General features: G+C 41.3%; 1 protein-coding gene across 1 annotated transcript in view; it reads left to right on the top strand.

Moving 5' to 3' along the window:
- The window catches only part of LOC6903689 (39S ribosomal protein L3, mitochondrial-like), a 33,823-nt gene extending 8,764 nt beyond the window's left edge, over positions 1 to 25,059 (top strand). The window contains exon 4 of the mRNA XM_033382810.1: positions 24,571 to 25,059. Within this exon, the coding sequence (XP_033238701.1) occupies positions 24,571 to 24,991 (421 nt within the window). The 3' untranslated portion in view covers positions 24,992 to 25,059. The remainder of the gene's footprint in view (positions 1 to 24,570) is intronic.
- The last annotated feature ends 2,764 nt before the right edge of the window (positions 25,060 to 27,823 follow it).

Raw genomic sequence — 27,823 nt, forward strand, 5'->3', positions numbered from 1 at the left:
ACTGAAAGAGAAGTTAGTTTTTTGGAAGGGTGGAAACAGGACGCGAAGATGAGAAAGATGAGGATGGCACATTGGGATGATTTGTAAGAGTTAAGGGGGCCTTCTTCTTCTTAGCCTTGAACTCCTTCACCACCAAATGCTCTGCCCAAAATTTTGCAGAGCAAATGGTGTTAAAATCAGTTGGGGAGACAGTTATTTTGAATGAAGCTATCTCCCTGGCATACGAGAACTGCTCTATTACCAGAGCATTGCGCAGCGTTGTATGGTTGAGGGTACTTTGTGTTTACGTTTGGCATTTATGTCCCTCATGAAATATTTGTTGAGTAGCCGGTTAGCTGACGACGAGAATTTTGGCAGCAGCCTGATTGTGGATTCGTACAACCTATGTTTGATGGACGGAAAGTCAGCTTCTGCTAAAGAGCATTATTATATGGTGTTTGGATTTTTCTTAAATTTGTATTTGCGCATTTGTGATATATATTAACGCATTAACATGGACGTTTGAATATTTTGAGTTTAAAAATCTAATGATGCTAAGTGTTAAGTTTGGATTCTAATTGTAATCTGAATTGTAGACAAGAATTCCAATTCCAAGAATTTTCAAGTGTTCTACAGATTGAATTGTCGTGTTTTGAAAATTAAGATCATTGTTTCTCGCCCTGCAGCGGTGTTTTCTGCAAAGATGCAGTATTTTACACTTGTTTGTGGAGAGTTTGGCACCCGACAAAATTCCCCACTCCTAAATATCTTTAAGTATTTTTTTAAAACAATTATGTACAGCGTTTGTGTTTTTATACCCGATACTCAAAATGAGTATTGGGGTATATTAGATTTGTGGTGAAAATGGATGTGTGTAACGTCCTGAAGGAATCGTTTCCGACCTAATAAAGTATTTTTATTCTTGATCAGCTTCAATAGCCGAGTCAATTGAGCCCTGTCTGTCTGTCCGTCGGTCCGTCCATATCAGTGCCTATTGCTCAAAGACTACAAGAGCTAGAGCAACGACATTTCAAATCCGGACTTTTGTGATATGTCACTGTTACAAGAATGTTTCAAAACTTTGCCCCTCCCACTTCCGCACTCACAAAAAGCGAAAATCTGTGGCATCCACAATTTCGACGATACGAGAAAACTAAAAACGTAGAATCGTAGAAGATGACTATATCTTCTAGAGTGCAAAATCTAATCCAAATCGTATAATTATTACAGCCAGAATCACGAAAACAATTTCACTCTTTCTCGCTCTGTCTCACTCTAACACACAGGTTTCATGGTCGGTTTTGCCAATTGCAAAATATGAGTTCAAGGATCTCAGAACCTATAAAAGCCAGAGCAACCAAATTTGGTATCCACACTCCTGTGATATCGGACCTTGACCGTTTCCTGTCCAAATTTCGCCACACCCCCTTCCGCCCCCGCAAAGGACGAAAATCTGAGGCAACCACAAATCTCAGAGACTATTAAGGCTAGAGTAACCAAATTTGGTACACACACTCCTTTAAGATGTCACTATAAAACGTATATCTCAGAATTTCACCCCACCCCCTTCCGCCCCCACAAAGGACGAAAATCTGTTGCATCCACAATATTGCAGATTTGAGAAAACTAAAAACGCAGAGTCATAGATAATGACCATATCTATCAGATTGCTGAATCTGGATCAGATCAGATCATTTTTATAGCCAAAAGGAACAAATCAATTTGCAGTGGCTACGCAGCGCCCGACGTCACGCTCAGACTGATTTTCTGTCTCTCTCGCACGCACTCTTTGTCGGGTCGTTAAATATTAGCGGCGTCTGCCGGAGGAGAGCCATACTGACTTAGTATCGGGTATAACCGTAGAGTTGCGGTGTCCGCAGCAACTCACAACGTTCCACCTCGTTATATTTAGTATTTTCTCAGAATTTATTTGTTCCAGGTAGTCTTGTTTTAATAATTTTGGATTAAATATACCGAGCCTAGTTAATTGCATACCTAGTTCTATATCTTCGATATATTCTGTGAAATGTTGTAGATTGAATATCAAAATTTCTATTTGTTGATTCCTGTCTTTTTCTTCATTTAGTTTGTTTATAACGTTTATTCCGCTATTAACTGCATCTATTACCAAATTTAGTTCATTCATTTGAATGCTATGGCTGGCTAAATTTTCTATTTTTTGTTCCAAATCGACTTTATCTTCCTGATCTAGTGTTCCAAAGAGATATTTCCTACTATATTGATTAGGCCTCTTTTATTTCTTTTGGTTATTTTTAGCCCGTTCATTTCTCTTTGCAATTTGTCTACTAGATATTTTATTTGGATTATGTCCTGGAATTTAGTGGCTTGCCTTAACAAATTTTGGTATAGTTCTTCGGTTTTAGTTACATTAACAGTTAGATAATGGTATTCGTAATTGATAGGTATGTGAATCGATCCAGTTTTGAATATCATATATCCGTTTTGGGATTTTATAGGATTTATTTCTATGTTTTGGCCCTGTGCCATTACGATGGTAATTATGAGGAAGATGAGGATTTTAATTGTGTTGAAGTTCGCCGATTCCATTAACTTCCTCGGTTTCTCTGGAATTATTATATTTGCTTCTATTAAATTTCTTCTTTTTCTTGAATTTTGATTTATAATGAGTTATTTTCCTACCCCTATTCTTTTCTTCATAATGTTTTTCGTCTACCGCCTACTTCATACTCTATGCAGTTTTTATTTAATTGAGTGTCATAATCAGGTGAGCCTGCATAAATGAATATATCAGCTGGTGTCCTATTTGTGGTATTATGTTTGGTTTTATGATTATAAGTATAAAGAATTAATTCAAACTTCGTGAATCTATCTTCTGTGTTATCCTCGCTAGATATTATTCTTAATTTTTCATTTACTGTTTTATGAAATCTTTCTACGTCAGATATTCCATTTTTGCTGGAAGTGATCTCTATTTTGACGTTTTCCGCATTCAGCCATGCTTGCAATGCTGTGCACATAAAAGCTGAATCTTTATCGGCTTTGATTTCAATTGGTTTGCCCATCTCGTTGAAAACTTTCATGATGGCTCTTTTTGCTTCTAACCAGTCACGACTTTTTACTCCTACAAGAGTGGCAAAATTCGAGTATACGTCAATACATGATAGGAACTGTTGGTTACCAACCATATAGAAATCCATGACGTATTTCTCTCTGATGTTCAGTATTTCCGGTGTAGTTTCGAATGCCAACTTCGTATTTCTATGCTCTGTTTTGGCAATATTACAAGTAGGACATTCGTTTATGATGTTTTGGATTAGTTTTTGATAATCCGGGTAATAGTATTTTCCCCTAAACCAATTGACGGTTTTCTCTATCCCTGGATGGAGTAAGCCTTTATGATTCTTTAATATGGTTTCTTTAAATTCAGCGTAATTCTGAATATCTAGGAGTTTCGTGCTTGATTTAATAGCTTTGGTTATATTGTTAGAATTAATGATTTCTAAATAGGCTTTTTGGAATGGAGGAAAATCTGTTTCGTTATGAAAATATAATGCGCTCTTTTTGGTGCATAGATATTCCTTTATTATATCCTTCGCTAAGGTGTTAGTCATTTCCTTATACGTGATCTTGATGATTAGCTTGTGAAAATAACGAATTGTTTCTACCTTATCTTCATTGCCTTTTATTAGATCAATTTGCCGATTGTAATAGTTAATTGGTCTTTCCGTGATAGCAATGTGGAAGCTTCTCCAAGGAGATTTTCATTAATCTTTACCCTTGATAAGGCATCAGCTACATGATTTTCTTTGCCTGGTAGATATTTCATTTTAAAATCAAACTCATTCAGTTTTATTTTCCACCTTTGTAATTTCATATTTGGCTCTTTGAGGTTGTTCAACCAAATCAAGGGTTTATGATCGCTTTCTATCTCGAATGTTCTACCGAACAGGTATGAACGGAAATACTTGGTTGCCCATACGATCGCTAATAATTCCTTTTTGATGGCTGAATAGTTTATTTCATGTTCATTTAGGGTTCTGCTAGCGTAGCAGATCGGTTTGTGTTCTTGTGACAAAACCGCTCCCAATGCTATGTTACTAGCGTCGGTTGTTACCGTGAACATTTTGTCAAAGTCTGGGAACGCAAGGATAGGGTCTGAGGTGATGAGTACTTTTAGTCTCTCAAATGCCTCGACGTACTTTTCTTCCTTGGGGTCTATGACAGCTCCTTTCTTTAGTTTGAGTGTCATGGGTTTTGCTATGTTTGCAAAATTAGGAATGAAGTTCCTGTAGAACCCGCAAAGACCTAAGAATGACTTTATTTGTTTAGTCGTTTCTGGTATTGGAAATTTGACAATGGCAGAGATTTTGCCTGGATTTGGTACTATTCCTTCAGTAGTGACACCATGACCTAGGAATTCAGTTTCCTTTTTCATGAATTCACATTTATCCATTTGTAGCTTCAAGTTGGCGTCTCTCAACTTTCCAAATACTCTCCTTAGTGACAACAAGTGTTCTTCCAATGAAGTGGAAAATATAATGATGTCATCTAAGTATACAAAGCAATCTTTGAAGATTAACTCTTCTAGCAGATTGTTCATACATCTTTGGAAGGTAGCTGGTTCAGTGGTTAGCCCAAAGGGCATACGAGTGAACTCGTAATGTCCATGCTTAGTGGAGAACGCAGTTTTGGAGATTGAGCTAGGTTCCATGGGTATTTGATGGAAACCTTTTGCTAAATCGATTGTCGTAAAATACTGACATTTACCTAGTTTGTCTAGGATTTCATCCATTCTTGGAGTTGGGAATTTGTCCTTAACTGTTATTTCATTTAGACTTCTATAGTCTACTACCATTCGATATTTTTGCTTTCCTGAAGCATCTATCTTCTTCGGAATCATAGATATGGGCGAGCAGTAAGAAGAAATTCGACTTTCGAATTATTCCCTGCCTGATCATATCTTTGATTTGCTGGCTTACCTCCTGATCATGTATCTGGGCATATTTGTATGGTCGTCTGTAGACCGGGTCTTCATGTTGAGTTTTGATTTCGTGCTTGATTGTACTTGTGAAAGTCAAATTGTCACCTTCTCTGTACTGCACATCCTTAAACTCATATAAGACCTTATTTAACTCTTCCCTCTCTTCGTCGTTTAAGTGTTCCAATCTTAATTGATTACAAGTATTGAAGTATTGATCTCCCTCTGGAGATGGGTCAAGGCACTTAGGTGCGATCTTCTCTTCTTTTGTAGAGGGATCAGTGCACTTCTGTGCGGTCTTGCCGGCTTCAATAGCTTCTCCACTCTGAATGATTGGGTACGACCTAGCTCCTAGTGTTACAGTGTCATTTCTGTAATCGATGACGGCTTTACTTGCCATCAAGTATTCTCTTCCTAATAAAATATCATAATTTTCGGAAAAGTTATGTATGTAGAACTTTTGTTCGGACGGACATGTTTTGTTCGCATTCCTCATTATACTCTTAGTTAAACGGATAGGTCCATTGATGGTATGGACCGTAAGGTTATCGTCTTTTATCTCGGAATCTGTATAATTTTCTTTCATGATGTTGATCGATGATCCCGAGTCAGCGATACACCTTAATATTCTTTTATTAATGGTAATGTTTATATAGGGTCCTCCTCGGTTTCTTCCGAGGCGGCTTGATGAAAATTTACGTCCATCTTCGTTTGGCCACTCTGGCTCTCCCTCCCTCTTTTAGTAGGTTGGTTGGGTCCACTCCCACTAGCTTGGTTTTGAGATATATGCTGATTGAATGGATTCTGAGCGCTACCTTGATTCAAGGAATTTTTGAACTCATTGTATAATCCAGGATTTTGGGAATTTTGATTTTGATTTTTTCGATTAGTCTGACCTGTTCCAGATGAACTCTGAGTTTGATTGTGATAGTTAGTAGTATTATAATTTGGAAAATAGTTTCCAACATTCGAATTGATTGTGACGATTTCGATTGATCTTTATTTGTACCTGAATCTGTTGTACGAGCTTCGTACAATCCTTCTTCTTGTGCTGCCTTCTTAAGATTAGACAATGTGGTAATATCTTTTCTTGCTAAGGTCATGAACATTCTGTCAGGAAGTTTTCGAGTAATGACATCTTTAATTGTGTTGTTCAAAGCGTTTTTATAAATGACATTATTTTCTGGTATGTTTTCTAAGTTTAGCTTATTGTTTATTAATAATGCTTTTATCTCTAATTCTTCTATAAACTTACGAAGACTGCCGTTGAATCTGGTGGTGTATAGTTGTCGTAAGAGTTCTTCATATGGTGTGTGATTTTTGAACTCGTTGATCAGCGCCGTCTTCAGTTCGAGCCACGTGTTGGGTTGTATCATTTGCGATATGCGTTGTGCCTCTCCTGACAGTTGGATCTCGGTCGCTCCAAATAGGATCCTTTGTTGGCGAAGATCTTCAGTTGGATATAATCCGCATACATATTCGATTCGTTTGATAAATGAGCTTAGCTGTCCAGATGAACCGTCATAGGCAGGTATTTGTCTGATCGACAGCAGTGCCTGGTTCAAGTGGATTTCGCACAATGATAGTTGTGGTAACGCCATGTTGTTGGTGTTGATTGGGTTTTGTTTTGTTTTCAGTAGTTTTTAACTTTATTTTGGTTCACTTGTAAGTTTTTATACCCGATACTCAAAATGAGTATTGGGGTATATTAGATTTGTGGTAAAAGTGGATGTGTGTAACGTCCAGAAGGAATCGTTTCCGACCCTATAAAGTATATATATTCTTGATCAGCATCAATAGCCGAGTCGATTGAGCCCTGTCTGTCTGTCCGTCCGTCCGTCTGTCCGTCCCCTTCAGCGCCTAATGCTCAAAGACTATAAGAGCTAGAGCAACGATGTTTTGGATCCAGACTTCTGTGATATGTCACTGCTCCAAAAATATTTCAAAACTTTGCCCCGCCCACTTCCGCCCCCACAAAGGGCGAAAATCTGTGGCATCCACAATTTTAAAGATACGAGAAAACCGAAAACGCAGAATCGTAGAGAATGACGATATCTTTTAGACTGCGGAATCTGAATTGGATCGTATTATTATTATAGCCAGCATCAAGAAAACAATTTCATTTTTTCTCGCCCTGTCTCTCTCTAACACACACGTAGCATAGGCGGCTTTGCTTAGAGTAAAACATTAGCGCCTAGATCTCAGAGACTATAAAAGCTAGAGCAACCAAATTTGGTATCCACACTCCTAATATATCGGACCGAGACGAGTTTGTTTCAAAATTTCGCCACACCCCCTTCCGCCCCGCAAAGGATGCAAATCTGGGGATATTCACAAATCTCAGAGACTATTAAAGCTAGAGTAACCAAATTTAGTATCCGCACTTCTGTTAGATGTCACTATAAAACGTATATCTCAAAATTTCGCCCCACCCCCTTCCGCCCCCACAAAGGACGAAAATCTGTTGCATCCACAATATTGCAGATTTGAGAAAACTAAAAACGCAGAATCATAGATAATGACCATATCTATCAGATTGCTGAATCTGGATCAGATCAGATAATTTTTGTAGCCAAAAGGAACAAATCAATTTGCATTGGCTACGCAGCGCCCGACGTCACGCTCAGACTGATTTTCTGTCTCTCTCGCACGCACTCTTTGTCATACTGACTTAGTATCGGGTATAACCGTAGAGTTGCGGTGTCCGCAGCAACTCACAACGTTCCCCCTCGTTTGATTTTGTATTTAGTGTTTCACTGTTCTAGGTGGAACACTATCTCCGCTTACTTCAGTTCACTTAATTTTAGTTTTGCAAATCGTATGTGCTCGTAACACATAGGTTCTTTGGCGGATTTCACAATTTTATTAACGATTCCGGGATTACGTGATCACAGTAATTAGAAATTACACAAGCTGACCATTACCGAAATATAGGTGTTAATTTTAAACGAAATCTTACCGACTGCGCCAGTTAAATATCCGCAACTCCATTTTAAGTTTTTTAAAAAAGACTTTTATTTTACAACTTAAATATCTTTATGTCACAAGATTTAAATGAATTCCCCGACTTGACTTTGGGTCTGCTTGTCTCAAACGGAACTGATCTCTCTGCTGATGGCTAGTTTCCATGAGCCCTTCTCTTGGAACTCCCGACTCTGGCTTCGGGCGTTGCATTCCTCGGCTGTATCTTCGTGTCGGTGGCGTACGTGCCTAGATCGATATTTGGGGATGCGTCGGCTTTGATGAAAGGCATCCACTGCTGGCGATCGGTGTTGCATTACATGACGGAGCTAGGAATGTGATACTCCTTGGTTTTATGTCTAGCTTTGATTGGTCCTCATGAGTGGCGTGATTCTAAAGAATCGATTTCTCGAGAGTGGCGTGATTCTAATGTTGATGAAACAATGGGGTCCATTGTTTATATTATGGGGGGGGGGGCCCCTAGCTTGGAGTATGGGAAGAAACAGTTATTGATTCTTGAGTGGGGTCCTGTTACATGTGTGGATGGGGTGGATGAATTGTACATAAACATAATGTGTATGGGATGTGGGGAATTATGGATATGTCACTATATATATATCTTAAATTTAGACCGATCCGACCACGCCCACACCAAACGCCCATAAAATAAAAGATTCGCTAATATTGATTTTTAACACGTAGTCCATTATGCTAGAGAATATGTTATTAAAATTCTTACAAATTAATATTTTTACATTTAAACTTAATACTTAGAGGGGGATGAATGTTTGAGTTTTTCAAGTTACAACGAATTTATTATTAATCTTCTTCTACATCTATTTCTATTGAAAATGGATTTTCATTTTCGGAATTCGATTCGTCACATTCACAAATACCAGAATAAGTATCAGTTTCTAAGAAAGCATTATTGTTATAAAAAATATTTTCAAAACATGGTGTTTCTAAAAGTTCAATAACAGCTTTCGGCAATGGGTCTTTTTTATTCCCATCCAATCTTTTTGTCAGATAGATACTCGATAAAAAAAAGCAGAAGAATACATTGTATTGCCGTCGTTGGTGTTTCCACTTCCATGTTGTTTAGGCTTGTCGACATGTAGAGCCATATTCCTCCACATCTTCTCCTGTATGAGCTTTTTCTTTTTCGCTATTTCCTTTTTTTTCATTTTTATCTCTAACTTGCCATTCCAGCTCTATAAGCAACTTTAAAAACAAACTCAACTAATCTGAATGTTGAAGTCATGGAATTCGATGACAATAAATTCGATTTCAACTTTGATAACCATCTTGGACAAATGCCATTTATTTAGAAATGCTTCTCCCGCATTTTGCCAAATTTTGGATTTTTAGATAAAAGCTCCTTACTTTATTATTGATTTCATCCTTTTTCTCCGTGCTTTGTTTTTTTGCCTTCAGTTCTTCGAAAATCCAATTCAATGTAAATACTGAGCAGCTTTTCATAGGTAAACTCCACTTCACCCACAAATAAATTAAAATGCGCACACCGGCGCAAAACGGCGCACTACAATAATACATCATTACTTTCTCGCACAATTTCGCACAAAGTTATTGACCATAAGAGACGGGCAAATGAATTAAGTATTCTCTACCTTTGGACGACAAAAATGAATACACACAAAAACATATTCAAAAACATGAGCACATGAGCCCAACGCGTTGGGCTGTTACTGCGAAGTAACGACAGATGAATCTGTCGTTGGGACGAGAGATAGGGAAGGGGGAAGACTGAAATTCTCAGTCGTGCTGTTTTTATACCCGATACTCAAAATGAGTATTGGGGTATATTAGATTTGTGATAAAAGCTGTTGTGTGTAACGTCCAGAAGGAAGCGTTTCCGTCCCCATAAAGTATATATATTCTTGATCAGCATCAATAGCCGAGTCGATTGAGCCCTGTCTGTCTGTCCGTCCGTCCCTATTAGCCCTAAGACTATAAAAGCTAGAGCAACGAAATTTTGTATGGAGACTTCTGTGATATGTCACTGTTATCAGTATATTTCAAAATTTCGCCATGCCCACTTCCGCCCCCACAAAGGGGGAAAATCTGTGGCATCCATAATTTCAAGGATACTGGAAAACAGAAAACGCAGAATCGTAGAGGATGACTATATCTTCTAGAATACAAAATCTGAACCAGATCGTATAATTATTATAGCCAGAACCATATATATCGCCCCACCCCCTTCCGCCCCCAGAAAGGACGAAAATCTGTTGCATCCACAATATTGCACATTCGAGAAAACTAAAAACGCACAATCATAGAGAATAACCATATCTATCAGATAGCTGGATCTGATCAGATTTTTATAGCCAAAAGTAACAAAGAAATTTGCAGTGGCTACGCAACGCCCGTGTCGACACTTTCCGAATGATTTTCTGTCGCTCTCGCACTTACTCTTTGTCGTTTAATGTAACCATACTGACTATGTATCGGGTATAAATGCAGAGTTGCGGTCGCAAGATCAACTCACAACATTCCCCCTCGTTTTAAATATTTTATTTTGGTTTTATGTTTGGTTTAGGGGATGAAGACGGAGTTTGTGGATTTTGTTTGCGGGTTTGTTTTGGTTCTAAGTCGTTCGTTGGGCTGTACTCGCGAGAAAACTAGACGGGGTTTGAACGTTTTGTTTGTTTTCTTTTGCGTTTTCATTTGTCTTTGGGGCTGTAACAGCTGCAAAACTGAACAACGAAGTAGAGGGAGATAAATATTGTTGTTTTTGTAATACACGTGACATATGCTGCATTTATTTGGTGTTTTTATTGTGAGGATTTCTTTCTGCTCTATAGAGCTTGGAGAGTTGGCAGGGTGTTGCTCAAAGCAGTTAGCACAGTGGATGCGTGTACATTTTGCGTTCGGGTGGGGGGAAAGTTGCAGGTGGGGCAAACGGTAGTATTTTTGCAATACTTAGCTGTATGGCCTGGGAGTTGGGATGTTTTGCATTTCATTGGATTAGGCACGTATTCCCTGGCTTTAACTTCAGATGTTAATTTTGCTTGAGGGAGTGTAAAGTTTAAAGGTGACTAAGACTACACCAGTTGGAGTTGATTTGCCTACGATTGTTTTATTAAATTTGTATGTAGAGAAAACGCTCGTTTATTATTTCGTTTTCCGGAATGATATTTAGAGATGGGGCGTAAATGGTACCATTTATGTTATTAAGAGATTCATGAAGTTTACAGGTGATATCACATAGTCCAATAAGCTTTTCGGTGTTTATAGGTTTTTCGGAGTTCTTTGCAGAGAGTGTAATGTACTTTGGGCTTTCAATTGTCACATCGGGTGGTTCTGGGATGTCTATGTTTGGTTTTTGGTAATGCTTTTGTTTTTGTTTTTGGGCTATCGTCTAGTAAGGAAAACGGGTTTTCACTAGAAATTGATGGCCCGGGGGACATGGTTTGTGGAAAACTTTTAAGTCGGCGCTGTCCAGCAGAAGCGAAACACGTGCGCGAAAATGAAATCAAAAGGAAGAGCGAAAGAAGAAGTGCGACTGAAATTTTAACTCGAATCTGTGCGTGCTGCGAAAAGGACTGAATTTTATATCATAGTCATATACTTTTAAACATTTTTTTTTATACTAGGAACTACATTAATTTTTGGCAAGTGTGTGCCTATAAATGCGTTACCACGGAGTACTCGGTTTACTCTTGTAGCGTCAATGTCTTTAAGTTTAGTTTGAACCACGGTTTGGACGATATTGAGGGAAAAGCGAGCAATAACCTCGGTTTTTGACGCTAGCAAACTCGAAGTATTCTCTCTCCCATTCTGCTTTTAAAATTCTGTGTATTTCACACATAGCGTCTTTAAGGTTCCATTTAACAACTGTGTATTTACCTCTTCTATGGGCTTATTTGGCTGCTGCGTCGACTGAAGTGTTTTGGGGGATTTTAGCGTGACCGGGAATGTAGTGAACCTCTACAGTTCTTAGATGTTGATTTTGTTGAATGTTTTCTCTGATTCTGTAGGCGATAAAGTTAACCCAAATGCTCTTCGGCAGAATGAGAGCCCCGTCTGCTGTCCGTCGATAAATAGAATGGTCTAGTGCCTTTTGGATAGCAAACAGCTCGGCGGACAACGAGGAAAGGGTTTTGTGCGTTTAATAGCCATCTAAAAGACATTTTTTATCGTGCAGGAAAGAGGCGCTTGAATGCCCATCTGTAACTGACCCGTCCGTGTAATAGATTTCAAAGCCTTCTTTTCCCCGTGGAGCCCCTTGTTAGCCGTACAACCCTTGAAAAAATCGGGTTCAGAGCTAATTTTTGTGCAAAACGAAGATGTATTCTCGAAAACGTCAACTCTATCTATTATGCTGCCAAACTCACGATATGCCTTCGCATAGCCCTTGTTTATATCCCTATCTGGAAATTGATTTTAGTTGGTAACTGCTCTCCTCTGAACCAGAGTTTCACCCTACCGGTAGGTACACGTTCCCCGATGCTCTGTTCTTCTTGTAATCCAAACTATCTCCCCAATTGGGATATCCGAGGTTACGAGCTCTGCTAGCCGTTCCGCCGAGTAGTGCCCGGGGATTGCAAAAATGAATTCTTGGACGACGTGCCAAAAAATTCGGGTCGAGTACCCTTGACCAGCGAAAGCAGTGTTTTCCACTATCACTTTGACGCACTCTGCCGACCCGCATACAATCTTACATCTGCCACAGCCTATTCTAGCAACCTCCTCGATATCACGTATGCCCAGTTTAAGGAGCAGATCGGATAGCTCAATCTAATTGATAGCATTTCTGGCATTATTCGCACTCATTTTATCGATATATACAACGTGTGGAAATTTATGCCCCTCATTATACTTGTTAACAACCCATTTTTGATTATTTCCGTTTATCGTACTTACGAAAGCCACAAAAACCGCGTTAGTCTTCTCTCTCTTTCGTCGTAGACATGTTCGTCGACATGTTCGTTTTCTTGCTCGGCAGTTTGGATACCAAAAGATACGTCGCCTTTTTTTCCGCATTTCTAACATATTCCGGAATAACGTATCTAGCTTCCCTTCCTTTTTCCGCGTCGCAGGACGAGTTTTTTTGAGCAATTAAGTAAACTTAAGTAAGAAACGCCGTCTTCTTAGGCGTGTAAGGCTTAGAAGAATACCAGCAATAACAGCAACATCGAATCGATGTAGTAGTCTAGCGGGCCACCAGGAACTAAGAATCAATAGCAACAGTAACGTGTGATAACATCACATAAAGATATCCAACGAAGCGCCAAGTTCAATCCAATCAAACTTCTAGCAAGTCCAAAAATGACTGTGCAAATCGAGTTTGTCTGTTTTTGTTTATGGACACTGAGAACGGACAGATCGACACAAACACTTGTGCTCTACTTGACTTTAAATTATAAGTGTTTATACCCGATACTCAAAATGAGTATAGGGGTATATTAGATTTGTGGTGAAAATGGATGTATGTAACGTTTAGAAGGAATCGTTTCCTACCCCATAAAGTATATATATTCTTGATCAGCATCAATCGCCGAATCGATTGAGCCCTGTCTGTCTGTCCGTCCCTATCAGCGCCTAGTGCTCAAAGACTATAAGAGCTAGAGCAACGACATTTTATATCCGGACCTCCGGATATTGCCACCACAGGTGCTTTGCCTGTGGTGACTAAACTACTGGTGGGAGTCCCACCAAAACGACAAGTTTTTGTTTCACGGCTGGCCCCTGACCTCACATCTAATGATGTAATTGCTTTTATTCAAAGCAAAATAAAAGCCGTGGGTTTTGTAGGCCGTCTAACCCGGGAATTGTAGTGACCAACATCGGTGCGTGGGTGAACTGTCTAGGTATAAAAACACAAGCCCGGCGATTTGATATAACTCTTTTTTATTAGCTGCGCGTCTGTCTCCCACAATCGCCATTTACAAAGTGCACTTACTCTATTATCGATGTTTCTTATCCGATATCTCACTATTGGTATTTCCCGCCGAGTGTATCGATGGTGCGGTAAATACCAATGCGCGCTGTATGCTATTTTAAATACTAGTTGAATGCCTCACTAATTATTACCTTGCTACAATTCGGCCATCCTGACCGGAGTGCTCCTGAACTCCTTACATTTAAGTTAGTTTCTAGATAGGTTGATTTATTACAGTTGGGTGTGGTTTACTCTTAACATTCTCAGTTTACGTATTACAATCATTTTCTTCATTTTGATTCCCTGTGACATTTGCATTATTACCATTTTCAATCCACGGCTTCATATTTGCCACCGCCCAAACTCCTTTATACGGGATCCTTGATTGTTGAAACCCCTCTACATCTTCTAGCAAATACCTATCATTTTTTAACACCTTTGATATCTTATAAGGTCCTTTGAACTTCGGGATAAGCTTTTTAGACACCCCTATATGACTGTCGAAATTTCTCACCATAACTTTTTCGCTATACGACAGTCTTCTAGGTGGGCAATGAAACGGTTTTTCGTGTTCGAAATTCAACTTCATTTCCCACTTGGTTTGTGGTAAGTTTGGTCTTTCTGCGTTTACATACGCTGTCCTAAACATGTATTTAAGTCGTCCTGCGAGTTCTTGGCTACATTCTGTCCCTACTTTCAACTCCCAAACGTTTTCTTTGTCCGGATACTGGCTTAGTAGTTCGTTTGAAATTGGCTTTTACGCTCTCGCAGGTATCGCTGTCTTCCAGACACTCAACCATTGCAGAACACTCATTTTCTACCTTGCCTTCACTTTCTACTTCATGCTCGTTCTCTTTACCACCCTCATCTTTTACTTCACACTCATATTCTCCTAAACGCTCATTCTCTATTCCACACTCATTTTTTTCTAAACACTCATTTTTTATTTCACACTCATTTTCCTATAAACACTCATTTTCTCCTAAACACTCATTTTTTATTTCACACTCATTTTCTTCTAAACACTCATTTTCTCCTAAACACTCATTTTTTATTTCACACTCGTTTTTCGTCTCACTCTCCTTCTCCTTGCAAATGTCACTTACAATTTTAAATTTGGCGATGGCCTTAAACTGCGCGATCCAAGTTGTGACGTCATCGTTGTTTCCAGAAATGTTGCCATGATATGTTGGCAACATGTCTTTGGCGGCATTTAGCAACATGACGCCAGCGTCATTGTTGGCGGCTGGTGTTGTGTTCTCTCCTCTCCCTTCCTTCTCCCTCTCGCTCTGCAGCTTCAGCAGCTCGAATTGCAATTTTAACATTTCAACCTCTGCTCGATATTCGCCGTGGTTGTTGTTGTGCCCAGGCGCTTGCGGTGTTTTTCGTTCTTCTCTTTGCGTTCGCTCTTCGGCGAGTCTTGATCTGCGGCTGCCTCATCTTCCCTCTCGTTCTCGCATGTTTCGGCTGCCGGTGGTCCCTGTCCCCGCAGCTCTACTGGTATTTCGTTAAGTCTTTGCTTCCACCTTTTGGTAGATTGAGGGACTCCAGCCATCCGCGCAGCTGGGCGGCCGAGAACTCCTCCGTGCCGACCAAGTCCGACATGTTTTTTTTTCCAGCAATGGCGTCTTCGACGGACGAGAAAAGAAAAATTTTCGCTATTTTTCACTGGCGGCGGTTGATCCTATCCCACTTCTGAAATTGTAGGCCGTCTAACCCGGGAATTGTAGTGACCAACATCGGTGCGTGGGTGAACTGTCTAGGTATAAAAACACAAGCCCGGCGATTTGATATAACTCTTTTTTATTAGCTGCGCGTCTGTCTCCCACAATCGCCATTTACAAAGTGCACTTACTCTATTATCGATGTTTCTTATCCGATATCTCACTATTGGTATTTCCCGCCGAGTGTATCGATGGTGCGGTAAATACCAATGCGCGCTGTATGCTATTTTAAATACTAGTTGAATGCCTCACTAATTATTACCTTGCTACAGTTTAAAGGTGGAGAAATTTAACTTCTCTTATGCCAGGGAGATAGCCTCGTTTAAGATAAGCATCTCCCCAACTCAATTTGACACCATTTGCTCCGCCAAATTTTGGCCGGAGCATTTGGTGGTGAAGGAGTTTAAGGCTAAGAAGAAGAATGGGCCCCCCATAACCCTTAGAAATGTTTCCAGTGTGCCACCCTTAACCTCAACTTCCTCTTCCTCAACTTCCCGTCTTGCTTCCACCTTTCCAAAAAACTAACTTCTCTTTTAGTAACGTATCAGAATGTTAGAGGCTTACGTAGTAAGCTCAGCATTCTTTTCCGGGATAGTGTTGCATTTGCTTCCCACGTTATTGTGTTTACTGAAACCTGGTTAAAGCCAGACATTCTTAGTTCCGAGGACAGTTTTTCTCGATGTGCACGAGATGTTCTGATTCCAGTGGACTCTGTCTTCACGTCGGAACACTTCACAGTCCAAGTTCAACCGGAACTGGAAATTATCTCTATTTATGAGCAGCATTTGTCCGCTTTAACTGCTGTTTCTTCCTCGCTATCAGATAAAGATCGTATGATAGTTCTTGGTGACTTCAATTTGCCAGCAACTGTTTGGTAAACGAGTCTAGTAACCTAGTGCCCATATCACGACATGACTTTGTTGACGGCTTGCTTGACCTGTCCCTGTCTCAAGTCAACCATGTGAAAAATTCCTTGGGTCGATTGCTTGATCTGTGCTTTGTATCGGATCCGACCTTAGTGTTGTTAACCCGAGTCCTTCCGCTCACTATACCTGAAGACGCCTACCATCCAACTTTCAAAGTGTCGCTATATATAGCACCAACTGTATTGGATCGGTCGAGTAGGCCACCTGAACGTTTCCGTTGCTTTCGTAAAGCCAAATTTTAGAAGCTTAATAATCTAATTAGGGATTTTGATAAGTCCGCTTTGTACTTGTGCACTGATGTCATAAAAGGCACAAACATTTTTTACAATGCTCCTGGCGCATTTTTCGATTGTTGTGTCCCCCTTTCTTGTCCGATTAGATCTTGAAAACCTCCTTGGTTTACCAAAGAGTTATCCAGCCTAAAAAACTTAAAATCAAGACTTTATATAAAATTCTCACTCTCGCTATGTAATAGCTCGGTCTAACTTTTCACTTCTTAATGCACAATGCTATAACAACTACCTATCTTGATGCATGGATCTGTGTAACGTCCAGAACTTCTAGTTCGCTTCTAGCTCTTGCTTAAGCCGGTTGTGTTTTTTTTTCTTGCTCTCGCATTCTCCGCCCTTTGCCTAAATATCATACAACATTGTTGTGACTTTGTTTTGATATATTATCTTTAATTTGATTCTTTAATTCTCTTTAATTTGATTCTACTTTGTGTTAACCACCAGTGTTTTGTTTGTAAACAAGTGTTTAATATAAATTCAATATTGCAATCGTAACGCATCGGACTCGTGCAGGCAATTTGTTATTGTTTTTTACTCAGTCTGCTTTTCGTTATCGCTTCTTCGGTGTGCACTGTTCTCGCGCATCAGCGTTTGCATCGCCCACACTCTCTCGTGAGCATAAGCGGACTGCTCGCATTGTTGCTATCACTCTCTCTGGATTGCCTATACTCTCCCTCACTGTGGACTTTTCTTTTGTGTCTCTGCTTTGGTGAGTTTACTGCTCGTTTTCTGCACTTCGTTGGATCATCTGCTTTGAATTATTGCTGCTGCAGCTGATTGTCTGGCTCGCTCAGCTGTCTGCTCTCCTACTTTACCTGCGATCTCACTCCGTTCTTTTATTATTCGTGCACAGTGATTCTATTGCTGTCAATAATGGCAATCGTTTGTAGTGCAAAGAAATGTGAATTCGGTGGTGTTATCATTGGTGATTCATTTCTTAGCTGCTGGCTGTGCGACAATTTTGCCCACATAAAATGTGCTGGTGGTGGAAATTTTGGCCGGTTGAATGATCTGATCTCGAAACGCATCGGCCTGTCTTGGTCATGTCTGGCTTGTCGGGAGATTGAGGCCGAAATGCGCACATTTATGAGACAGACTCGAACTGGGTTTCTGGATGTCCGGAAACAATTTGTGGCTCTCAACGAGAATTTTCTTGCCCTTGAATCACAGTTTCTTGGGCTCAAACTCTTGAGCGAATCGCCTAGACGGAAAATTCCGCATAATGATACCAATCTCTTGCAACCTAATCCGATTGGTACGCCTGCCTCCCACCTTCGGAAGCATTTCCATGTAGTCATGTCACGCCGTTGTCTGTAAATCCGCCAACGGTTGCTCCGGAGTTCTTTACACCGAGCAATGTGGCCGTCACTTTTGACGCGGTGAGTGCTCCTAGTGCGGGTGTGCTGGTTGCTGACGACGTCTTGCCAATTCCTGCTCCAATTCCTGCCCCATTTCCTACTCCGATTCCTGCTACAACCATTGCTGCCAATTCCTCTGCCCTTGGACCGAGATCTCTTTTAGGAGTGGCTCCACCATCTCGATCTCGCTCGGGACTTCAACTTAGAGCAGTGGTCCCTCGGAAAGCAATATTTGTTTCTCGTCTTATTCCTGAGGCTACAACAGCGGATGTTAAACAACATCTTTCCTCTAAACTTAACACTTCGCCTGTTGATATAGTTGTGACTAAATTTACATTTAAACATAAGCGCAACATATCATCATTTAAAATTCTTCTCCCTGATTCTTTACTATCCCGTTCTCTAGAACCATCAATATGGCCTGAGCATACAATTGTGCATGAGTTCCTTCTCAAAGATTCGAACTCGAATCCAAGAATTACCGAACATGCTCCAAAAAACTGATGTACTATTTTTCCATGCACTATCAGAACGTTCGCAGTTTGCTGGGAAAATTTCGTCAAATTCATACTAATAGCGCGTCCTTTGATTTCGATGCCATCACGTTTACCGAAACCTGGCTTAACTCCTCTGTCAATGATCATGAAATTTTCATTGATAGTTACACTATTTATAGAATGGACCGCCCATTTCTTACATTCCTCCCAGGTCTGATGCTGAGCTTTACTTACACCACCTCTCAGCAATTAATACTGTTGTTTCTGCATTAGGGTGCAATGATCGAATTATTGTCATGGGGGACTTTAACCTCCCATTTCTTTCTTGGCTGCCTTGTGATGACGCTAACCTGTTGTTTCCCAATTGCCATAATGACTTTATCAATGGGCTAACGGATATTTCCCTTGTCCAAATTAATGCCGTTGAAAACATTAGGGACAGACTTCTTGACCTCGTTTTTGTTAACGATGGTTCTCTTGCTACGGTATCTAGAGCAAGCCCAATATCTCTCCCTGAAGATCCTTACCATCCAACTTTGTTGATATCACTGGAGTGTACACAATCTGGAGGTGCTGACAGTTCCATGGCTCACATAAAGTGTTTTCGCAAAACAAACTTTATCGATTTAGATCTACATCTCTCGCGTGTTGATTGGTCGTTTCTTTATTCATTACCGAACATAGATGCAACTGTTAACTTGTTTTATAATTCTATTTACTCCGCCCTAAATACGTTTGTTCCAGATATCACTGTACCTGTATCGTCCAAGCCTCCCTGGTTCTCCAAGTATTTGTCATACTTAAAAAAAAATAAATCCCGGCTCTATAAAAAGTACCAGACGTCGGGCTCCACGTTGGCCTTAGCTCTATACTCCTCCGCTCGCTCTCTATTCCTTGCCGTCAATAGTCAGTGTTATAATCATTACCTTTCACAATGTAGTAGAAACTTTCGTAGTGATCCTAAAAAATTCTATTCGTTCGTTAACTCTAAGCGCAAGTCAAACGGTTTCCCTCCGTCCCTTCATTACCAGAACAAAACATAAGCTTCTGCTGTTGGTATTGCAAATTTATTCGCTAACTTTTTTCAAACAACGTACTCGTCTCATATTTACAACGCATCCACTCCGTATCCGTACCAGCTACCTCAAGCTAACAGCATTTTTCTGCCCTTTTTCGAGGAAAGCGTTATTCTGGAAGGTTTGTCATCTATGGACATGTCGTTTTCTGCGGGTCCAGATAAGGTACCAAGTTGCATCTTAAAACACTGTGCCCAGTCCCTTTGCAAACACTTGACCGTTCTCTTCAACCTCTCCTTGGAACAGTCTTGTCTCCCAGTACTTTGGAATGAGTCCTATATCATTCCGCTTCACAAAAAAGGTTCAAGATCAAACATTGAAAACTATCGTGGTATCGCAAAGCTTTCCGCCATCCCGAAGCTTCTTGAGTTCCTAGTCACCCGGCAACTGCAACATCTTTGTTGCAGCTTGATATCTCCGTCGCAACACGGTTTTTTCAGACATCGTTCAACATCGACTAACCTTCTTGAGTTTTCTAACCTAATCCACCGTGGTTTTCAAATTGGTTCGCAGACGGTTGTAGTTTTTACTGACTTTTTATACCCGATACTCAAAATGAGTATTGGGGTATATTAGATTTGTGGTAAAAGTGGATGTGTGTAACGTCCAGAAGGAATCGTTTCCGACCCTATAAAGTATATATATTCTTGATCAGCATCAATAGCCGAGTCGATTGAGCCATGTCTGTCTGTCCGTCTGTCCGTCCGTCCGTCCGTCTGTCCGTCTGTCCGTCCGTCCGTCTGTCCGTCTGTCCGTCTGTCCGTCCCCTTCAGCGCCTAATGCTCAAAGACTATAAGAGCTAGAGCAACGATGTTTTGGATCCAGACTTCTGTGATATGTCACTGCTACAAAAATATTTCAAAACTTTGCCCCGCCCACTTCCGCCCCCACAAAGGGCGAAAATCTGTGGCATCCACAATTTTAAAGATACGAGAAAACTAAAAACGCAGAATCGTAGAAGATGACTATATCTTACAGAGCGCCAAATCTGAACCAGATCGTATAATTATTATAGCTAGAATCACGAAAACAATTTCACTCTTTCTCGCTCTGTCTCACTCTAACACACAGGTTTCATGGTCGGTTTTGCCAATTGCAAAATATGAGTTCAAGGATCTGAGAACCCATAAGAGCTAGAGCAACCAAATTTGGTATCCACACTCCTGTGATATCGGACCTTGACCGTTTCATGTCCAAATTTCACCACACCCCCTTCCGCCCCCGCAAAGGACGAAAATCTGAGGCAACCACAAATCTCAGAGACTATTAAGGCTAGAGTAACCAAATTTGGTACACACACTCCTTTAAGATGCCACTATAAAACGTATATCTCAGAATTTCGCCCCACCCCCATCCGCCCCCACAAAGGACGAAAATCTGTTGCATCCACAATATTGCAGATTTGAGAAAACTAAAAACGCAGAATCATAGATAATGACCATATCTATTAGATTGCTGAATCTGGATCAGATCAGATCATTTTTATAGCCAAAAGGAACAAATCAATTTGCAGTGGCTACGCAGCGCCCGACGTCACGCTCAGACTGATTTTCTGTCTCTCTCGCACGCACTCTTTGTCGTGTCGTTTAATATCAGCGGCGTCTGCCGGAGGAGGGCCATACTGACTTAGTATCGGGTATAACCGTAGAGTTGCGGTGTCCGCAGCAACTCACAACGTTCCCCCTCGTTTTTTTTTTTTATTGGACGTTGACATGCAATGACTGCATCTAACAAGAGGCGATGCAATTACTGCACCGTCAAGTGGCCCGTGTGACACCAGCAGAAGGCTGTTACGCGCGGATCCCAGGCAAAACGCAGCCCTCCTCCCGCCCAACCGACCGAGGGGCGCTGCCGCATGACGCGCGGTGCGTAGCCGAACCAAATGCAAGAAAGATAGATATTAGACTAACCTTCGAGGAAAATTAGCACTAAACTTATTAAGAAATTAAGCATGTAATAAAATACAAAATACAAATACCACTACAATTACTAATTACTAGAAAGGTGTGTAAGGATTAGTAATTTAATAAGAGGAAGAGAATTAGTGGAGGATATAATATGGTAGAGGGAATTATAATCCGAGCATAAGACCCTAAACGGTTCATGCAAGGAATAATTCGATCTACAAAGTGGAAGGAACAACGGTATAAAGTTTCTAGTCAGTCTAATAGGAATCGTGAAGTTTATGCGGCTCAACAGATCAGGGCTGTCTATGTCACCCCTGATCAAGTTGTGCATAAATATCACACCAAGCATTTTTCTACGGTTAACTAAGGATGGGAGGTTTACTAATAGCAGTCTACTAGAGTAAGATGGGAGTCTTACACCCGCATCCCAGTTAAGGCCCCGCAGAGCAAAGAGTAAAAAATTTTTCTGTACTGATTCTATACGGTCCTGGTGTACTTTGTACTGAGGGCACCATACACAGGAGCCGTATTCTAAGATCGGACGAACAAGCGAGGTATAGAGAGTCTTTGTTATATAGGGGTCGTCAAATTCCTTTGACCACCTCTTTATAAACCCAAGCACGCCCATGGCCTTATTTACCATGGTAGAAATGTGTTCGGAAAACTTTAACTTGGGATCTAATATAACAGCAAGGCATTCGATTCTGTGAACCATGCTCTGCTTATTCACAAGCTCTCTTTATTAGGGTTCCCAACGAATCTTCTAGATTGGATTTTGTCCTATCTCTCTAACCGTACTCAACGTGTTTTGTTTTCTAACGTGTTGTCAAATACTGTAAATGTTACTTCAGGTGTGCCACAGGGAAGTCATCTGGGCCCGCTTCTGTTCATTTTATTTGTGGATGACCTTCCTCAAGTTATAACATACTCTACTACACTAATGTATGCTGATGATGTCAAAATCTGTCTTTCTTACCCTGATTGGTATTTGCACACACGCCTTCAACTTGATCTAAGTGAACTACTTTGTGGCGTTCAACTAATCTTCTTTTTCTGAACCTTTCCAAATGCAAACTTATGACATTTTACCGTCGCGCTCCTCATTTTGTCCCATATGTTCTAGGAAATCATGTCCTTGAGCGAATTTCGAGTTCAAATGACCTTGGAGTCCTTTTTGATCATAAGATGTGTTTTAACACCCATATAGCTGCAACTGCAAATAAAGCTAAGGGTGTTTTAGCGTTCATCAAGCGTTGGTCCAAGGAGTTTGACGACCCGTACGTTAAGAAACAACTGTACATCTCGTTAGTACGTCCTATATTGGAGTATTGTTCTTGTGTGTGGAGCCCGGAGTATAAAGTACAGCAGGCTGTTATTGAATCCGTGCAAAAGCAATTTTTAATTTTTGCCCTTCGGAACTTTAACTGGGACTCAGGTAGAATCTTCCCACCCTACCGATCTAGGCTAAATCTTATTGACCTGCCGTCGTTGCACCATCGCAGAATATGCAATGGCGTAATGTTGGTGCACAAGCTCCTTCTTGGGACTGTTGACTCCCAAACTCTCTTGGGTCAGATTGACTTGGCCGTTCCATCTAGACCTACCCGTACTTTTAGGCCTATCCGTCTACCCATATGTAGGTCTATTTATGCTGATCATGAACCTTTTAGGGTTTTATGCCATAATTATAACTCCCTCTGTCAAACCCTATCCCCTGAACTGTCTCTTAAACTAATTGCATGCAATATTTATAATCATTTAAATTTAGCTAACTTTTAACTTATCTTTTTCCGCCTTTAGTAACTAAGTACCATTATTAACAGATAATTGTTAATTAAATAAATAAATAAAAAAGGAATCGTTTCCGACCCCATAAAGTATATATATTCTTGATCAGCATCAATCGCCGAATCGATTGAGCCCTGTCTGTCTGTTCGTCCCTATCAGCGCTTAGTGCTCTAAGACCAGAGCTAGTGCAATTTGTATCCAGACTTCTGCGATATGTCACTGTTACAAGTGTATTTCAAAATTGGAGCCACTCACTCTGCTCCGCAAAGGACGAAAATCTGTGGCATCCGCAATCATAGGGAATGACCATATGTACCAGACTGCCGAATTTTTATCAGATCGGATTATTATTATAGCCAAAAGTAACAAATCAATTTTCTGTCGCTACGCACTCTTTGTCGTGTCTTTCAATGTTAGCGCCGTCTGGCGGAGGAGAGCCGTACCGACTATGTAACTCACAACGTTCTCCATCGTTTATTTATTGCAAAGCTTGCAACATAGAAACTTTTATGACAATAAATGGCTAATTCCACGATTACAAAATATAGTAAATAAGACAAATCAGAAATTCAAAAACTATGAATTAAAAGTGTTTTGATCAGAGCTCGAAAATAGCGGTCAACACTTTTTTCCTGTGTGGTCAGTCTGGTCACTGACAAAACAGAAAACAACGTACACTCGCTCTCTCACTGAGCAAAACATTTTCTGTCTTCGCTTGTGTTATATGTTTTTTGTGTCCGGTCGAGACGACAACACTAACAACACTTTACACACATACAAGATTTGTATAGATTTGCAAAGTTTCTGATTTTTGCTAATTCCTTTAAGCGTCAATAGTCAAACGGAATACAAATCACATAGGCAAGTTATCGCTGCCATAGGAATCACTCTAACAAGCACGCATATGTACGTACGCAAAAGACACCTTTGTCGTTTGTTCGCGACAAATTGCCTGTCTTTGCTTGAGTGAATTGAACAAAAACTAATTTGATCTTTTCTCAATGTGTCTCCCAAATAAGAGTTTTGCTCATACACCACGAAACTGTGAAACCAACTATGTATAAATAAAACCTGCTTAACATTTTAAATGCAAAATTTTTCTGTACTATCTAACTTTGCAACATTAAAACGGAATTTTAGTTATATTTCGATTAATGAATGGTTTAATAGCTTTTAATTTGTATGGCTTTTCGTTATAGCGTGGACCACGGCTTCCAAGGTGTAGTCAAGCGACACGGCTACAAGGGCATGCCTGCTTCACATGGCGTTACCAAGACTCATCGCCGTCCCGGTAACATTGGAGGTGGTGGCGAAAAGGGACGTGTCTGGCCTGGTACAAAGATGCCTGGTCATATGGGTAATCGTTGGCGTGTTCTTAAAGGCCTGCGAATTTGGCGCACTAACGCAAAGTACAATGTCATGTGGGTACAAGGTAGCTCAGTGCCTGGACCTACCGGTGGCCTCGTATATATATACGATACGATTTTGCCCCTGCGGAAGCTGAAGCAAGCTCCGCCATTTCCGACATTTTGCGGTGAGGTGGACACAACTTTTGAGGACATTTGGTATGAACAGATGCACAAGTTCAAGGATGAAACTATTATATACAAGTGTGATTAGTTTTATTTTCTATCAATTAAAAAAGTCTTTATATCTAATAAAATGAAAGTTATACAAAATAAACTATATAAAACCATGAAAAAGAACAAACCAAACGTAAAAAGGGTATGGTAAGTGTCGTCGGACGATAATTGACCGATATGGCGGGGTAGTTTTAGATCTAGTATTTAATTTATATCGATAAAAGGTGAATTTTTAGCTAAAAACGAACAGGCATACTTTCAGCTACCATGAGGTGCCGCCAGGGTTTTAAGCTTCACTGGACATACTGCGGTAAGAATTTTTTGGCGATATTGTGCTAGGTTGTGTATCGACGTACTTTATAGAATAAAACAGCTTAGCAGCGGTGCGGCAGCTCAGAACCAGCAGGGGTCAGCAGCAGCAGCTGCATGCGACAATAACTGTTCTTGCCGATTGATTGATGCTGTTAAAGGCATCTCCGCGTGACCACCGACATGATATTTTATTCACAGTCCTAGGCAAGGAACTGCAAGGGCAATTTGCGCTGGAGTACAGGCAGTCAACCACCTCCAGTTAGAGAATTTCTAGGGATGCAGGCAGCGTCGATTTGAGCTGGGCTGCAGGCAGCGCCCAGAGGAACGCGGCCAGCGTGGATATTTGGACTGGGCTGCAGGCAGCGTCGACTATCTGGAGCTTCTGGGAAATAGAATGATGCAAAATTCTCCCAGAAGAAGTAACCGAATAATGGATGGGCAATCCACCCCCACAACAACTAGTGCGTCTTCGCAATCTGAAAGTAGTGGTGCAGGAAACAGGCCGCCAAAGTCGAAAGTAATAGTTACGTCGGCTCCGCTGATTCCTAGCCAAACCACTACGGTCATCTTGGTAGTTTTACGACCAGAAGTTTTACAGCCAAGTGTGGAAACACTTGGACAGAACGAGCCACCTCTACTGCTAGATCTCTTAGTGAGAATTGCATTGTTGGAGCAGGAGCTGGAAAGGACAAGAGACAAGAGCCCAGAACAATGTGAGCACGTAATACCTAACGGGGTCGTAGTGAGCAGTCGCCATCTTATAGCGGACCACCTCTGCTTGCGAGTAGCAGCTATTTTATGTCATTTTGCGCAACCAGTACAGCGCAGACAGCGCATGGAGTCATGCCGCCGTGTGTAGGCATCTGCAACGTCACGACGCCGACGCCACTAGCTGGATCGTACGTCTGGACGACACCAAATGGAAGCAGTGGAAACTATATGCCCCGCAAGCTTCCTGATCTGCCATTGAAGGTCAGCCCGAGGGTTGGGCGATCTTTCTTTGTACATATACTGAGACAACGCAAGAGGACAACTGTGCAAATCTGGAGAACAACCAACGCGTGTTGAAGGCACTGAAGGACTTCACCGCGAGAGTGTCAAGTCTTTCTTGATTCATCCGAGCAACGTGAGAGCTGTTGTGGAGCAGCTGTGTTTCAGATATGGTCGACCGGAGTAGCTTACACGCAGCCAGCTCAGTGGAATACGAGAGGTGCCCAATATTTCGGAGCACAGCCTGACGAAGATTATTCCCTTTGCAACCCGTGTGAGTAATCTCACAGCCTTCTTGCAGTCAGCGAGGGCAGATCAGCATTTAAGCAACCCAACACTTCTGGAAGAACTTGTGGCCAAACTCCGTACAAGCAAGCGAGTGGAGTGGGCAAGGCATGCTGTGACGATTATACCTTTCCCAACTATTGTGCATTTTAGTGCGTGGTGCGCTATCGTTGTGTGTACTATCGTGGACATCGAAGGGTGGGAACCAAGGCGCCGATTGCTACATGCAGGGATCGACCAATACCGCGGCGAGCAACAAGAGAACCGTCTCAGAGGTTGTCCAATCTGTGGAGGGCAACATGCAGTTAAAGGCTGAGGGACTTCAACGGAGCTTCTCCGCCAGACAGGTGGAGGTACGTGAGGAGGCATTAACTATGCTCTTCATGCCTACGAAGTGCTCATATGACTAGATCCTGCAAAGTCGCAGAAGGTTAGCGAAACCAGCAGACAATAGTTTCTAGACGTAGCCTGAACAGAGGGGCTTCGCAGGCGGATGCGGCCGCACAGATGATCTTAAATTGTGTCGACGTAGAAAGAGGCCTATTGTTCCGTATACTGCCAGTAACGCTGTACAGAGCAAACCGACGAGTGGATACATTCACACTTCTGGATGAAGGATCAAGCCGTTAATGCTAGCCTGCAATTAGGCCCCACACAAACGCAGTGACGAAGATAATCATTGGACTGGATCACGGACATTTGGGATTTCCAATTAGATCGTGACTGTTTGCCGGACAGGGACCATATGCGGCTGCAACCGAGCTGGGCTCTGTTGTCTTTGGGTCGGTAAGCGGGAAATCAAACATGCCTTCACCGCGGACCTGCCTCCTAGCTGTATGATTGGATGACATTATTCAGAGGATGGTGGAAGACTATTACGATGTTACCAACGTTACCAGACAGGACGTTTACATGCTTGTCACAACTGTAATCTCGGAACGGGGCACAGGCGTCTCGGGTTCTTGGCTTGTCCTGAATTCGAGGCGACTGTGCTTTACGCCCTAGGATACAGGGAGTCACGAGAGAATCGGCACCCGCCGTAACTGTACACACTGCTGGAAGTGCGACTATACTCTCCCCGTGAGGGCGGCTGGACACAGGTCCTGGTACGGTCATGTCTCTGCCAGGATGCTTAATAATTGTAGTCGGGCGGAGAGAAGAAAACTCTCAGTGAAATAACACCAATCCAAGGTGACACTGTCATATGCCGAAGGATGCATGGTCGAGGGGGTGCTCGGTCGCTAATGTGCGAACTCGGGATACCTGTAAACCTCCAGTTTAC

This window comes from Drosophila pseudoobscura, chromosome X (assembly GCF_009870125.1).
Source record: "Drosophila pseudoobscura strain MV-25-SWS-2005 chromosome X, UCI_Dpse_MV25, whole genome shotgun sequence".
Lineage (NCBI taxonomy): Eukaryota > Metazoa > Arthropoda > Insecta > Diptera > Drosophilidae > Drosophila > Drosophila pseudoobscura.